General features: G+C 46.5%; 1 protein-coding gene across 12 annotated transcripts in view; it reads right to left on the minus strand.

Moving 5' to 3' along the window:
- LOC118236467 (muscleblind-like protein 3) overlaps nucleotides 1–17,426 on the minus strand; it is a 45,807-nt gene that overhangs the window by 14,663 nt on the left and 13,718 nt on the right. For all 12 annotated transcript variants that reach the window (XM_035434883.1, XM_035434882.1, XM_035434888.1 and 9 more), the window contains 4 exons: nucleotides 7,255–7,419; nucleotides 6,917–7,117; nucleotides 5,369–5,611; nucleotides 120–273 (listed from right to left, as the gene is read on the minus strand). In XM_035434883.1, coding sequence (XP_035290774.1) covers nucleotides 120–273; nucleotides 5,369–5,611; nucleotides 6,917–7,117; nucleotides 7,255–7,419 — 763 coding nt within the window. The remainder of the gene's footprint in view (nucleotides 1–119; nucleotides 274–5,368; nucleotides 5,612–6,916; nucleotides 7,118–7,254; nucleotides 7,420–17,426) is intronic.

Raw genomic sequence — 17,426 nt, forward strand, 5'->3', positions numbered from 1 at the left:
CCCCGTGACCCCGTTTCCCCTCCCTGCCGCGCAGGCGTTTGAGCAGCGGGTGTGTGCCTGCGCTGACTGCGCGGGTGCGAGCGTGCCCGGGGGGGGGGGGGGAGGGCTCCCGCACTCACCTGTGGGGATGAAGGTGGGCTGCTGGAGCTGCATGTTGGCCAGGGCCTGCTGGTAGTGGAACATGCTGGGGTTGAAGACGGCCGTGGCGGCGCCGTTGGTCTTCTCCAGAGCCGGTCTCTTTGGTAGCGGCTGCAGGGCCCCATGCGGCAGGGCCTGGGTGGGGTGGGGGGGGGTGGGGGGCACACACAGGGAGGGGGGTTATTATTATTACCGTCAGACGGCTCAGCTCACTCGCAATAACAGCCGGTTTCCGCTGAGCAGGTAACGCGCGTCGTTCATCCTGCCTGTGACCACAAGGGGTCGCTTTATGCAAAAGTAACGGCAGGTAAAAAAAAAGCAATTCCAGTTAAACAGGCTTCAAACCCAATCGTGAATTCTGGGCTTCTAAACGTACCTAACCAGTGACACATTTCATGGATCGTTTAAACATTTGAACCGTGCATTGCTTATACGAAACAATTCCTTCTTAAAGCTGAAACCCACTTGAGAAATGATGTACTTTATGGGCACTGAATTCTCTTAATCGACTTCCCGATTGTGATTTTATCGTGCTCACTCGCTTTTGAGGAGCCGTCAGCACAGAGACACGTCGGACGACGCCGTGTTTTCTTGAGTCTTGCGCAACTTCCTCCGGCCCTTGCTCATGAGTCCATTGACCGGGCCTACACAAAGCGCCCCCCCCACCCCCCCCCCCCCCACTGTGGCCCGGTGCCATTAGGTAAAGCAAACAGAGCCACCTCGAGCCGCGGACACGTCCGGGCTCACAAAGCCGACCCTCGGCCCACATTTCCTCTGCAAGGGTATCGAAACCCTGGCTGTTCCTCTCAGCAAAGTGAAGAGAGAGAACGGCAGCGCTTTCTTCTCATTTGGAGCGCGCTGACGCACGGGCCTCAGTAAAATCAAGAGCAATAAACATACGCGGAGACACGCCTGCGTGTTTGCCTTATCCCGGCAGACATATTTCCCTGGTGAATACGAACACAAACTACAGAGTACTGTAAAAAGCTTATGGTTCTGTCCCCGGAGTACACCACGCGACCACACATTTAATTACATTCCTGCATTCAGCGGACTTCATATCATGAGCGACTCACACAGATTACATTCTACACATACAATCCGTTTATACAGCTGGATACTGTACTGAAGCCGTCCGGGACAAGCGCTTTGCTCAAGAGCCCCATTGGCAGAGTCTACAGCTGAGAATCAAGCCCACAGTCTTAGTTACAAGCCCAGTTCTCCAACCAATATACTACACTGCCACCCCAAACACAACACATCCCATAACGTGTGATTGGTAAGCAACAGGCCACAGAAGAGTCATAGGGTATAGCATTACAGCAATGATTACTGCAGTGAATCATTACATTATACCACCAGAAGATGCACCTTGATAATATAGCGGTACTGTAGTTAACTATTCGTACGTTTAGTTGTTTGCTATTTCGCTCGCGTTCCTCCGAGCCTTCGATGCAAGTCAACAGCAGAGAATTCTCCATGAGGGTGTAACCCAGCGTGGAGTCACATCCTGCTTTCCCACGGGTACGTGAGAGCGAGAGACGCAAATTCCACGCAGTCCGGCAGCCACAGGCACGGAGTGGCTAACAGCGATCATCCCTGCCTGTGGTGGAGCCCTTATACACCACTGTGGCTGTATAACCTCGTAGCTTTCAGTCTGTCAAACCAGCCTCTGTGAACTGCCTGCAGTTCTACGGTGAGCTAGCCTGGCGTTTAGCGCTGAAGGTCTGCAACATGCTGCAGGTTAAATTACTAGCTTGTTGTCGGGAAGCATTTCCAACAACTCTAGTTAGAACTGTAGCGACATATCTATCTATGCATTTTAATGAATGTGAAATTGTAATTTCATTCTGGGACCAAAAGGGGTTCTAATTTTTGCAGCCTAATTAGACAGCTACCAAGCTGCTTCCCTAGCAGTTAGCCTGGGCTAAAGCTTGGCCTATCTAACTGACTGCTAGTAGCCGCAGCATGCCCTCCACGCACACCATGTACCACTTTGTACCCATGCAAAGCCCTGGGCTCCAGTGTTGCTTTGGATTACGTTGGTTTTATCGCGCACACAAAGTACACACAGACCCGGTGGCACTCATTCGTCCACGGGCGCAGATCACCGCACTCCTGCGCAAGGTCACTGCGATGGCACTGAACGCACGGAAGGACGTGCCAGAACGGAAAGGCCAGACTGGCAGGTCACAGGTAGCATGGCACATTTTGTTTTAGTGGACGGACCGCATGCTTGATCTGGGTTAGCAGGCAACGCTAACGCTTGTCCTGGAAAAAGACCTTGTTTGGGTCAAAACATTGCCCATCCATAAATTACATTTATAACACTGGGGACGTGAGCATGCTGGCTTTTTGTTATTGGCCATACTATTGTGTTCACCCAGCATCTTACCATCTTACCAACCCTGATCGTATCTTTCAACGTGACTACAGTGAGGACTCAAACAAAAAACCCAAAACAGGATGTTAAGCATGAGGAGGCTTACAACACACACCAAAATGAAATCCTATGCAAAACATAATGCAAATCAAGGAGAAAATCATAAACCGTCACACAGGAATACCACAAAACTAATAAAGAAAGAGCATTCTCACGGTTGGAATATAGTCAATTAAAAACTTCACTGTTTGATACCGTGTATCTATAGTTATTCAGCTTGATTCGAAATATACCCGGACATAAATAATGTTTACCAGTAAGAAACAAGGAAAACCTTGATGTCTTTGAGGACCAGTAATCATGGGCCTACACAAGTCGCATGTGCTTTCTGCCTTAACTGCAGATAGTCCTCACACAGAAAAAAAGTACAAATGCTTGTCACGGGGGTGGTACCCTATCGGTGCATAACTGTACCCCTAACCAGCAATACAAAATTCATCGTACCATTTTTGCTAGTAAAAGGTACTTATTAGTGTCCAAATAGAACATTACTGTACTTTCACGGTACATTTGGGAAATACGCTCGGTAAAGAACACAGATGTAGGCTACCTCTACTGAACCTTCATTTCCGAGTGCCTTCCTTATCTGCCAGAGCAACTGCTTCTGGGGCACAGCGCAACAACATGAAAGCAAATGACAAAACAGCCAGACGACCGGGACAAAAAAATGACACTGGTGACCTGGCTCAAAGACAGCGAGAATACGACCGCAGGAAGTCCGGAAAGCGGCGCGAGACGGCGCGAAGGAAGACCTCGCCACCGGGCTCGGAACCTGCGGGGGGGGGGGGGGGGGCGACGCAGCTTGAGGGCCGTTCGAGCGCAGGAGCCCGTCACAGCCTGAGGAATCGAACCCTGCGCGTCTCGACCCCCGTCCTCTCAGCTCTCTCGAAAAGGAAATTAACATCGTGCCCAATGGCAGCCACCGGCTAGCGTCCGCAGCACATTTCAATTAGATGCACGTTAAAGCCATTTAGCGCCTCATCCAGGGCTATTTATGCAGCTTACATTTCCATCTTCGCACATCGATTTATACAGCTGCGTATTTACAAAAGCAATTCAAGGGTACAACGGCAATGCCCCACCTGGGAATCAAACCTGCAACCTCAGAGTTCCCTAACCACTATGTTCTCTCTATCAGCATCCTTTGGCACTAAACTCCAGCGGGTTGGAGAGCATCTAAAAAGGGACAGAACCACCTGGGACGCGTATAATCTGCATTCTCACCGCGGGTGAATTTCATCCTCAGTGCTTTAATGAGGGATTATAGTGAGCATTACTGTACCTTTCACCGCTCTTACCCCGCCTCTATTCTGAGTTTTAGCAACCGCGGTAACGACAGCGTTGTGTAAGAAATGAAGAAAGCTGTTCTCTCTCAAACACGCGACTCAGTGCTGAGGATGAAACGCACCCCTGCACAAACGCATCCCCTGGCTGCAGACCGAACACACCAAACACACACATCTAATTACGCCCCGCCCAGCTTTCACAGGACCCACCGCCTCATTACACAACCCCTCCTAAATAATAACTACACCACAATCCATGGACTTGACTGTGTGGGCTGTTCCTCCTCTACCAGAGTGCTTACAAAGGACGAACGACCGACCCTCTGCTCGAAAACAGCAGCTCACACTTCTGCTTCCTCCCTTAGCTCCGCCCCCTAGCCCCTGCCCCTCCCCCCATCGGAGCGCAGCCTGCAGCCCGCAGCCCTCGGCAGAGTCGACGGCTCCGCCCCGTTTCTCGCACCGCAGGTCAGACTAAAAGGCCCGCTCCGCGCAGGCGAGGGGGCGCTGAATTATTCAGCGCCGCCGCGCAAAAACAGACGCAGCTTTAAAAACAGCCCGGCCGAAAACACATCAGCCCGCCGCCGGGCAGACGGGCAAACCGAAGGCCTGCGGTTCCGTCTCCCGCTTCAATAATTAAGGAAAACAGAGGCGGACAGGCTCCCCGACCCGCTAAACCAGCGCGTAAAAGTTTAATAAGCTTTCAGTGTTAGTGAATTCGCGGCTAGCAGAGACCCACCCGTCCCTCCTGGCTTTGGAGATCAGGAGAACGCGTTTGCGTTAAAGGTCAGGGGAAGAAGTGTAATCGAAGCGCACGTCATTTTGACGAGGCGTCCATTTCCCCCCCGTCCCGCGACACCATTTCCCCCCCCGTCCCGCGGCACCATTTTCCCCCCCGTCCCGCGACACCATTTTCCCCCCGTCCCGCGGCACCATTTTCCCCCCCGTCCCGCGACACCATTTTCCCCCCCGTCCCGCGGCACCATTTTCCCCCCGTCCCGCGGCACCATTTTCCCCCCGTCCCGCGACACCATTTTCCGTCCCTCTGGCTTATCGGGTTTGCGGCCGGCGACCTTGGATCGCTCCGTCGGGGGGGGGGGGGGGGGAATTAAAAGGCGAGGACGCCAGAGAAAGGCTTTTGGAACAGGGTGTCGGCCTCCCGTGCCTTCACCTTCTGTGGCTGTCAAAGAGTTTTGCGCCATTTTTTTCCCCCCTCGAAGCCGTTTTTACATTACATTACAGGCATTTAGCAGACGCTCTTATCCAGAGCGACTTATACACAACTTTTACATAGCATTTTACATTGTATCCATTTATACAGCTGTGGATATATACTGAAGTAATTTCGGTTAAGTACTTTGCTCAAGGGTACAACGGAAGTGTCCTACCCGGGAATCGAACCCGTGACCTTTCGGTTACAAGCCCAGTTCCTTACCCACTGTGCTACACTCGATTCGGTCTGCGGAGGAGCCGCCGGCGCGGCCCGGGGCGCGGCCCCACTCACCATGGCGGCGGCGGCGGCGGCGTTCTGGCTGGCCTGGTGCTGCGCGGCCTTGATCTTGGCCTGCAGGTGGGCGGGCGGGTGGAAGTACTTGCACTTGTCCCGGGAGCAGCGGCCCTTGATGTAGTCCATGCACACGATGACCGAGTTCTCGCTGCCGTCCACCATGGCCGCCTCCTGCGGGTGGGCGTAGCGGCAGTCGTTCTCCCCCCGCGTGCAGTTCCCCCGCTGGAACTCCCGGCACACCTGTGGGGTGGGGGGGGGGGTTAGGGTTAGGGTTAGGGTTAGGGTTAGGGTTGGGGGGGGCAGAGGAGGCTGAGACCGTCGCCGCAGATCGCTCTCGCTCACCAGCAGGCAGCCTGGAAAATCCAGGTCCAGAAAGCAAAAGTCCTCCCCAGTATTTTGTTCCAATCACCAGAAGTCATTAGTGAAATCTGCTGGCTGAGTTCACGGGTTGAAGAGACACACAAGCAGGACTTTTACTTTCTGACTCCTGGACTTTCCCCCACCGCTCACCGCACACGCAGCCCCAACTTCCTTCCGTCCTCCCAGGATTCCGTTTGGTGACGGGAGTTTCCGGTACCATATCGCCACGCGGATTACCCGTTGCCACAATACTGTCCAAGCTGACGCCCGTTACGTTTCCAGGAGATGCATCGAACGTGTTGCTGCCACGAGCCAAAGAGGAATTTTCATTAAATATTTAAATGGCCAATAATGTCTTCTGTTTCTACTATGTCTGTGCTAGAAATAGGGCTACGAAGCATTGTGGTACCGCAGTTAGCACAGCGAGGGATAATTTGGCTACAAACTCCTATTGAGGCTCCTGCAGTGCTGCTCAGGAGCTGGAATTTAATGAGCCCTGTTCAGGCCCGGCTGCACCGCTGCTCAGACTGCATGCCTGCGGCTGGGAGCCCCTGCACCTCACTGCCTGCAGCCCACTGCCAGCAGCCTGCACACACGGACCTCAGGAGCTGCGTCAATAATGCCCCTCTAATGAGAGAAGGACAGCCCATCTACAGCGCAGGGTGAGCAGCCTGGAGCACGGAAATCACCCGTTGATATAAGAGGGAAGACGTACACCTTATTATAACGTTTTATTGAGGTTTGTGGAATGATGTAGATGTATGAATAATAATGTCTCAAAGTTAAGTAGAGTATCACATACAAAATATACAAATGGTATTTGCATGAGTGCATTGCCAACAGCACTGTGTGAAATGCCACACTGCTCGTGTCGTATGTTACTGTGTTCATGTAGAGAGAGCAATAGAGAGCCAGAGAGAGAGAAAGACAGAGTGAGAAAGAGAAAGAAAAAGACAGAGAGAGAGAGAGAGAGAGAGAGTGTGTGAGAGATAAAGAGAGAGAGAGAAAGCCAGGCTGAGAGAGTGAGAGAGAGATAAAGTGAGAGAGGCAGAGAGGAGGAGAGTGAGTGAGGGGGAGAGAGACAGAGCAGCAGGAACACAGGCAGCTCCATGGAAACGGAGGCGGCAGCGCAGTGGAGAGCGGGTGCACAGTCAGGCAGATGGAGGCTCGGTGAGGTGTCAGTACCTCCAGCTTGTCGGTGCGCAGGTGCTTCTGCGCGGGGTTGCTGCCGCCCATGGTGAGGGTGGTGGGGCTCCCCGGGACCAGCACGGGGGCGCTGGGCAGCAGCTCCTGAACCAGGCCCATCCCCGGGTTCATGTGGCTCAGGTAGGGGCTGAACGCCATGCTGGGGCTGGTGGCCAGGGAGGGCGTGACCGGGAAAGTCGTCTGAGGGGAGGGCAGAAGATGTCAGGCGGTGGATACACAAACGGCTCATACACGACCGCAAACGGACGCGCGGCGTCACTCTGCCGCCCACTTCCTGCCCGTGCCCCCCTCACTTTAGTCTCCTCCCCTCCACTCACTATGGGCTGCAACTGGGCTCCCGGCAGCATGAACTGCATCTGCTGAGCCAACATGGCGGCCGCCGTCTTCTGCTGGATCAGGTTATTGCGGCCGTTGATCTCCAGCTGGGTTTTCAGGTGGGGCGGAGGGTGCAAGTACTTGCAGTTCTCTCGTGTGCAGCGACCCTAAAGAGGGAGAGAGAGAGAGGGAGGGAGAGACCGATGGAGAGTGAGCGAAAGTTGTTCACACCTGGAATGAGGTCCTCCAGTCCTGCAGGGCTGCAGTGCTCTACAATTTGAATATTTGAATTCCTCGTCCTCTTAATCAACCAGCCTTAATAAAAAATTTATTAATTTTAAAAAACATGCATCAATTTCCTGCTCGTTAAGCAGTCGAAATTTAGTACATGTCTTCAAAAATTCATTAATCCCATTTGCCCTCAAGGACAACAGCAACAGAAGCCAGCTCTGCTTCACAAACCAAATGGCTAATTCATCTCAGTCTTTAATTTGATCAGTTAAAAACATTTTGGGACCTCTTTTTATGTAATTTATGTTTGCAATACAGCACAATAAACACAATGGGAACAAGGGGTTTTAATTCTCAATGCATGCACAGCTATTTCTGACAAAGTGCCTTAAGAGGGTAAAGAATCCCTCTAAACATGAAAAGCATCTAATTTAAATTAACAGTTTGTTAAAATTCTGGGATTATAACATTAGTTGGAACGAAAGCATACAGAAGGGGTCTGCAGGACTAAGGCTGGGAACGACGGTCTTAACTGTCTTAACTCTGTAGGGTTATCACTGCCAAATAATTATGCGAGATGACAGACGTGCTACAGAGATGAATAATGATGGACAGTGAGAGATTATGAGATAGAGATGGGCGTTTACTAGTGATGAGAGAGTGAAGGGAAGAGAAAAAAAGAAAAAGAATGAAAGAAGCAATGAGTCACGTAATGACAGTATGACTCAACCGTGTAACATTTTCAAGAATTTCCATCAACCTGACCGAAAATTTCAAAAAACCACTGCCTTCACTGGCATACATCACAAGAGATTTTTACTCCTTTTTTATTTTTATTGTTGTTGCTAATTTCCAGTCCTAGTAGGACTCCTCTCCTACGACACCTATCTCAATCCAAAAAGTCGAAGGCTAGCGCTAGCCTCCAGCGATGCTAGCAAAGCCAGCGGCCGCTCTATTAAACCGCACATTGGGTTGATGAGACCAGGTGATTAGCTCGATGGAGGAGAGCATTATTTGCCCGTTATCGCTGCAACTCGCTGCAGGCGCTGCACTGCTAGTAGCAGTCGCTGGAGAGCGAGTAGGAGAAAACAACGACCCCGGCAAACTAGCCCTCCCGAGTCCCGGCGTTAGCCAACAAATGACCCACTGAGGTTCCAAACCTCACTGAAGCGGTCAGCTCAGCGCCAGGATTTGGTGCCTTTACTGGCCGCACCCCGCAAGAGATACTTTAACTGGGATTTACACTTCGCTCAGGGCTTATCACAACAAGCCCAGACCAAAGTGAAAGCCACAGCACAGGAACTCCCCGCCAGGCTAAGGTTCCCTATGCGCACATGGAGTACACCTTCTCAGCCTAAGGGAATGGTCCCCAATCCAGAAACATGCACATAAACTCAACTCTGAACACAGGCCGATCAGGGTACCTTTCTATAATAAGTGTGACTATGTTTTTTTATTGAGTAGGTATATACAGAATAAATAACTATGCAGATACAGTTGTAGATGTGCTAACAGCTATTCCAGCAGCTTTTCTGTGAGTTTGGTATTTGTCCATGTGAATGACGTCATGGAACTCGTGGGTAAATGAAACAGACTGTGCTACCCACACGTGCAGAAGGGCTTCTAGGAAACGCTACAGTGAGGGCCAGTCCTGCACACGAGGCTATTTATGGCATTTGTTGTTGTTTTTTTTCCAGAGGAATTTTCTCTCCTCAGCTATTCCACCATCAAATATCAGCATGACAAGTCAGTTTAGATTTGGCAAAGAAATACGCATTATATAAAATGCACTAACACAAAGTGTCAAAATCACATAACACTTCACAGCTCAAAATCTGTGCGAGGTCCACTCCTTCAGGAAACCACACACTATCTGCCAAACTGTGTCAACTGTCCAGTCAAAGTAGTTCACGGGAAGATTGGAAATGCTTACTCATCTCTGGACAAATCTCACTCCCTATCTCAGCAGTGAGAATTTCCAGGCCAACCAACCGGAGCCCACGACACTCAAAAACAGAAATACTGACATCTGTGAAAATTCCTCAAAGCTGCTCATCAGATAATGGTGGATAAACTGTGGGCAAGGCAACCGTGACTGGAGAAAAAGTAACTCAACTTGGGTGTGCAATCCCCACTTCCTGAATGAGGCACAAAAGACAAAAGCACATGAGGTCATTCAAAACATGGTACTAGACACGTTATCATTATATAACTTTCTTTTGTTGGAAAAATTGATGGGTTTTGGGTCATAGGGAATATTTTCACCTACTTAATAAAAAATGTGAAAAGCAAGATTTTGATGTTTCACCCTAAAGACAGGTGTTAAGGCGGGCTTGCCAGTACCCTTGAGCAAGGGACTTAACCTGCATTGCTTCAGTATATATCCAGCTGTATAAATGGACGTAATGTAAATGCCATGTAAAAGTTGTGTATAAGTCGCTCTGGATAAGAGCATCTGCTAAATGCCTGTAATGTAATGGAAAGATTTATAATAAAATTATGCATTTAGTAGCATAAACAAGACAAGCTGAACAAAAACAGGGGGGCAAGTCATTGTTAGTTACATGATGTTCACCGATGAACTCATGTGGATATGTAATTTCAGTAGAAGCATGATGTCATGCCCTGGTGACGGGCTTAGCTTCATCGCCGGGGATGTCATTATGAGGGAGGCGCATAACTCTCATCTTGCTGCAGAACAGAATGTCCAAAAACCCATTAGACATTACTCAGTACGAAGGCTGGCCTTCCCCGCAGAAGGGCGTGCTCCAGGACTGCAGCTCCGAGCACGGCGGCACATGTTCGGTTTCCCTCCATCCCCATGCACGAATGTCGAGCAGCAAGCCGAGAAGCAATGAAAAGATCGGCAATAAACCTCATTGAGACTGCAGTCTGCCTCAAAATGTGACCCCAGACAACAGCCTTCCACATTCCTGCTCAGCTGACTGCAACACAAACACACACACACACACACACGCGCGCGCACACACACACACAAGTGCAAACACATCTGCAAAGCACACACAGACATAAACTCCCAAGGGTGCAACCCATTGCATCAGCCACCAATGTGTTGTGGGAGAAATGATTTATAAACCACAACTCCCATGAGCCTTTGCCTCAGAAAACTGCTCCGTCACCTGCACACAGTGCAGGGAGACGGGCAGAGGAGGCGAAGGGCTGTGCTACAAAAGGATAAGAGAGTGTGCTGCATGAAGAATGACAGCTCATTTGAGCCTGTCTACACACACAGACATTCCAGATTTCAGTGAGACAGCCTGATTGGATCAATATAAAACCAAGATTAAGACGACAAAGGCAGATTTGATTGCCGACGTAAACAGGACAGGGAAGGTGGCTGCCAGGTCTGTGAACAGACTGGAAAGAAGTGCGTAACAAAAGGCTGCAAGTAGCACAGACTGACTCAGGGATCTCCTCCCTGTAGCCATAGAAACGCAGAGAGGCTATTGGGACTTTCTCCTAATGCCCTCTTTAGTCCACAGAGACAGAGTAATGGACGTAATGTAGAGAACAGCTTGGGATTAACACCTAGCACCTAGCACTAAGGGCCACAGAGACAGGCCCACATACTGTATTTCATAAGTTACCACTTCTATCGCTAAAGTCTCATTCACACTGAAGCAAAATAAATGCTTCGTTGTATATACAGAATGAAAAACACAGAACATGTTAGAACACACTGTATTTAAGGGGATAAACCAGTTCAGTTCTACTCCACTAACGCATAAACAACATGTGTTTTGCAGAGCCAAGATTACGCAATAGAGTGTCATCAGACTCTTTGATGAGCTATCAGACCATCCATCTAAGATACGATTTAAAGGTATACTATGCAGCATTTTTTAGCCTTGCTGTGGTCCTGCGTTTACAATTTTTTTTTTAAATCTCCTCCTCAGTCTTCAACCCCACCCACTCACCCTGTGTACTCCACAGGGGATTCAGAGCCAAATCACTCCAATCTGAGACATCTCATAACAAAACTTTACGATATTGCTTTTCATAACAGCATTTTACTGTTCACAGTTTCATGACTGAAAGGTTGCAAAGTCACAAGGTCAATTAACTGGACTCAAAATTCAAGTATGCTCAGAAAATCAGTAGAAATGCTGGAAACAAGTGAGCGAAGTTTCACAACTCAAACTGCCAAGTTTTAAACACAGCTGTACTGCAAAAAACCTGTTTCGCTGAAACACAATCAGAAATGTCTAAATCACAACTTTTTCAACAGTTAAGCGTAATGAACTACTGGACTTTAGATCAGGGGTGGACAACTTGGAACTTAATTGACCAATTAAAGCAGTCAATTACACAGTTAAATCATCTCACCTCACCTGGTTTCTTAGGCTAAGTGGTTGTTGACTTTAAGGTGAAAACAAAAACCTGCAGCCCCCGGGGAGCAAGGCTGGCCAGCCCAGCTCTAGATAGCTAGCTACTAACCCTGAGTCTGGAGTAGTCTTCGTGAAAGGGGGTTACTACTTCATACCAATGGTCTTATTTGTGATTTATGATTTACATAAATGTGTCAGCTGCAAGCCTTTGAGTTAACGACAGCCAAAGGCCAGAAGCAATGATGCTCACAAAATGTACGCACAAACACCTGGAACTACTCCAAGAACGTGCTCTGGCTTAGGAACAAAGCCTGTACAGCGGGTGAAGTTCTGCAATCCGAACAAACTTCATGTGCCCCATCGAAGGCCACTGTCAAGGTCTCTGACTTTATCGGAGTCTAAAAGCAGAACTGTGCTGGATGATTTCAGAGCATGTCTGTGTGGATTACCCATTATTTCAAAGGTCACAAGGTAGGAATCATATATGGACAAGTCAAATTATGGCAAGATATTATTTTATGTGTAGTAAATAAGTCATTGGATTGGATTAGCCAGCCAACAACAGTGAATGTCTCTTACTGACAGGCTAGCAGACTTGCTGAGTCGTTGAACCCCCATTGTTGAAATGTATGCAAGTGCTGGTGTTCAGTAGGCAGTGGTATTAATTAAGTGGTGATTACAATAATTTTAAAGGACAGAAAAACAGCGCAACAGTGGTTGTGAAATGGTGTTCATGTTGTAGGTAGCTAGTAAGTATTATGTTAATAGCCAACAGCACATTGTACATTTGTTGGATAAGTTCAAAGCACCCAAAAACTTTTAATAGTTCACTTGATAGCTAAGTTTCTATACTATAGCACAATGGCTAGTTACAAGTAGCTAATATTTAAAGATGTGCTCAAAGCTTACCCATGGCTAACTAGCTACTTGGCTAACGCCCATTTAATAGTGAAGCTAGCTTAGTTGGCTATAGACAGCCAGAGACTGCGATTAGGTATGGCACCCAGATGTCCTTAAAGAAGAATTCAATTCAAGTTATTTTCTGTAGATTTGTCATTTTTTTGCTATATTATTCTCATTCCATGGTTTTATATGTTCATCTTTTGCATTACGTGTTGTTGATTGGTTGAATTCATGCTCTTGTTTTGTGTTTACTATTTAAGGTGGCCTATACAGGGTTTATCAGTCTGAGATGATTATCTTCTTTCTCCTCTTTGAATTTAGTCATTGGAATACTTGTAACATTCATGATTTTAATGTTATGTATATTAATGTTTACATTTTTATATGGACTTTTTAACATTAGTGTTAGGCTTGCGTTGATTAGGTTACATGATTAGTACCAGCTGTGTCCTATTAATCAATTACATACATCCTTACTGCTGGACATTGTGTGGCTTTTAACTTGAACCATTATTCCAAGTGCATCTAGATGCTAATGACGTTCTGTGGCTGAAACATTTGCTCGCCTTGAATTTTCAGCATTTTATACTTGACAATAGAGGCCTCACCTCTACTGGCATGGAACTGCACATGCAGCATTTCAGAACCATCTCCGTCTCATCCCTTAGCAGGATTCAGGGGCCAGATTCACTAAACTTTTATCAAAAGCTACAGGTGCTATTCACGGGTCCACGTGTCCAAAGATTTCGGCCAGATTTATATAAACGGTGACGACCGGATCCCCTTCCCACATCCGTGAGCTTGCCTTTGGAAGTGAATCAGCAGTGAATTTCCATACGGAAGGAGACTGAGTGTGTTCCAGGAGCACCACTGTGGGGGTGTATGAAATCCCCCACCGCTGGGCAACTTGTCCTCTCAATGAGTAAAAATCTGAACTGACCTTCAGTCACCCTGCAAAAGTTTGTACATCGCAAGCTCCACCCACTCCTGGTCCACTCATAACTCATTTCAGTTACTTTTTTCAACAGCACAACAGAAAACAATTTATGACATTATTACAAATGTCAGTGGAATCACAGAAGAGGCTTAAACCATCTAGGGGGCTCGCTTGCAGTGTTGCTAGCCCCCCCTCTTCTCAGTTAAAAAAAAAAACTTCAGGTAGAGAAGAATTAAGTTAATGTATGCACAATTATTGAATAACAAGCCAAAGTACAATTTAACCCTAGAATAACACAAAAAGATTACTTTTACTTAAAAATAATCTTAGAGACAACTATCCTCCTTTGGCTTTAATTACAATGAAATTAATAATTATTTGAAGTCTATCCAATCAAACCGGGAGGTAAAGGGGAGGGAGGGAGGTGGAGGGGTTAGGGTTAGGGTATGAAATACCAGCAGATCATAGCTGCAGTCTGACTGTAGTCAGGGGACCTTGTTTCTCTCTAGCTGCACTGGTTTCTTCCTGTAGTTGTGATGCAATCTTAAAACAGTTTCTTCTGCTAGACACCACAAGATATTTGTCAGCTGCCTCTTGATCTTCCTGGTCTTCTCCTGTTAACATTACTGCCCATGAACTGGACCCTTCTGAGTGTGTACTGAACACTGCACCTAGAAATCTTAAGCTTCTTTGCAATTTCTCATGGGGAATAACCTTGCCACCATATGTTTACTTGATCCTGTACATCTGAGTCCAATGGCGGCTTCTTTGCCATATTTCTTGCAGCTTAAGCATCTGTTTTACTTACACTACAGGCAAATGGTATCAAGTTATCTGTGGTTTTAAAAACACTTATGGTAGATAAGATTTCACTCAATTTAATTACCCCTCCACCTCCCTTCCACCCTCTTGGTAAATGGCTGGATAGACTTCGAATAATTTCTAATTTAATTGTAATTCAAGCCAAAAGATGTTATTTTGAGAAAAGTCATGTCTTTGATTGCTTTTAAGTAAAACTCATCTTTTTTGTTATTGTAGGTAGAAATAGAAAAAAATGTTTTTTTTAATGTTACGTAAATGAAAGTAGTCATGTTTAGCATGCAATGACTGTGACCTATAGACATCACAAAGTGCTGAGTCTGAGAGCTCATCTTCTCTGGTAAGATCATCATTAAAGCACTGGCAGGTATTTTTAGGCAGTCTTTAGAAACTGCAGAAATACCGGACGACTGGAAGCAAGGTAATATAATGTCAATATATATGAAAGGGAACCGTACTGATCCAGGAAACTACAGGCCTGTCAGTTTAAATTGCATCACATGTAAAATATTGGATTCAATCATTAGAGACAAGTTATAATTCATAATTTATAATTTGTATAAATAATAACATCCTATGGTATACCCAGCATGTTTTTTGAAATGGAAGGTCATGCCTGACAAATCATTTGGCATTCTTTGAGGCAGCCACCAAGTGCTTTGATTGTAGCAAGGCTTATGATATGTATTTTGACTTACAAAAATCATTTGTTACATGAGTTCCATGACAGACTCATAAAAATAAAAGTAAGAATTATGATGAGGTATTTCAGAGTGGGTTTGGAACTGGCTACAGGGCAGAACACAAAGTGTAGTGATTACCTGAGTATAGAGTACTGTGGGAAGTGCAGTCCGACAAGGACCGGTGCTGGGACCACTGGTCTTCCTCATTTATGAAAATGACCTTGACATCGACATTGAAAGTATTTTAATTAAATTTGATTACAATTTAAATGATACAAAACTAGGAGGTTCAGCCAACAATTCTACTAAAGTAATCCAAGAAGATTTAAACAGAATCCAGAACAGCCTGGAAACCGGCAAAATGAAATTCAATATAGAAAAATGTAAAGTTCTACATAAACATGAGACAGGACTATTTTTTGGGAGGAACAAAATGTGGAATGTGCCCAATTTGAAAAAGACTTTGGAGTAATAGTTGATCATAGCCTTTCAGGTTCTAGGCACTGTGCTGAACAGTAAAAAAAAAAAAGTCCAACAGGATGCTGGGATATATAGTCAAAAGTACTGAGTATAAATCCAAGGAAATTATACTTGCATACACTACATGGCCAAAAGTATGTGGACACCCAAACAACACACTCATATGTGCTGAAACATCTCATTCCAAAACCATGGGCATTAATATGGAGTTGGTTCCCCCTTTGCTGCTATAACAGCCTCCACTCTTCTGGGAAGGCTTTCCTCTAGATGTTGGAACATGGCTGCAGGGATTTGCTTCCATTCAGACACAAGAGCATTAGTGAAGTCAGATACTGATACTGGGCGATAAGGCCTGGCTCGCAGTCATCGTTCCAATTCATCCCAAAGGTGTTAAATGGGGTTGAGGTCTGGGCTCTGGGCAGGCCAGTCAAGTTCTGCCACACTAAACTCGGCAAATCATTTTTTTATTGCCCTCGCTTTGTCTATGGGGGCACGGTCATGCTGCATTCGAAAAGGGCCTTCCCCAAACTGTTGCCACAAAATTGGAATTCTCTAGAATGTCACTGTATGCCAGGTCATGTAGTAGAGGCAGAAACTCTGGGTTTTTCCTAGACCAGGCTTCATACAGTGCTAGATACTGTCTAGTTAGTAGGTAAACCGAGCATTAGGCATACTTTATTGGTTGGAAAACGGCAAGCATTGTTGGGCTGATTGGTCTGTTCTCATTGTAATGTTTGTCAAAAATTTCCTATTTTTGGCTTTGAACTCCATTGTTGCTTTAGCACTATGTTTGGGATCATCATCTTGCTGTAGGATGAAGCACCATCCAGTAAGTTTGGAGGCATTTGGCTGAACTTCAGCAGGTAAGACGCTGTCTGTACACTTCTGTACACTTCAGAATTCATTCTGTTGCTGCTATCAGACTCTCCTGCAGACCGTAGTCACTGACACATCCACACGTGAAGAGTGTTTCTGATCTGACTGGCAGGCATTTTGAGGTTTTTCTCCACCGTGGTGAGAATTCTTCAGTCATCAACTGTAGAGGTCTTCCTCGGCCTACCAGGTGGCTTTGTGAATACTGAATTCACCTGTGTTTTTTTCTTCTTAAAGAGTAATTACACTCTAGATCATTAAGGTTATTTTCAACACTTATGATATATCATTTAACAGAAAAAACTGGTAGAAAAGAGTCTTTTTACTGCCCTCCACTCTAGCCTCACCCCAATCGTGAGTACCTCTTTGGAGTTACTATAACTACATCACATAAATGTCAATTAAGATATCCAGCCGGAAAATTGTTGTCACCCACAAATTTATCCACTTAGTTTTTAAAAACGATAGGAAAAAAACACTGCTGGCACCCTATTGGCTAGATTGGTTTTTAGCCCAAAGTTTTCAAACCGAAGAAGAATGGTGGCCTATTCGTGAACTTTCTCATATTCCACCTAAGCAGTCCACCAAAATATGTTTCTGCAAACATTTGAGGTGAGATGTAATTGCCAGGTAATTGCTGAATCTTGATTCATATTTGAGCGGCAAGGCCTAGCTTGATAGTTTGATCCAGGTTTCATGAGCCAGGTGCAGTTACGCTGAACAAATTAATTTTCCTAGAGAATACTTCATGCAAATGAGCCGGATACACCTACTCAAGCCACCCCAGGAGGCATTTTTCAAAATTGAGTAGTAGCCAGAGCCAGGCTGAAACAGTGATTGTAATTACTCTTTAATGATGTTCCAAACAGTTGGCCAGTTTGGCCTATGTCTTCCTTCCT

Source organism: Anguilla anguilla, chromosome 9 (assembly GCF_013347855.1).
Source record: "Anguilla anguilla isolate fAngAng1 chromosome 9, fAngAng1.pri, whole genome shotgun sequence".
Classification (NCBI taxonomy): Eukaryota; Metazoa; Chordata; class Actinopteri; order Anguilliformes; family Anguillidae; genus Anguilla; species Anguilla anguilla.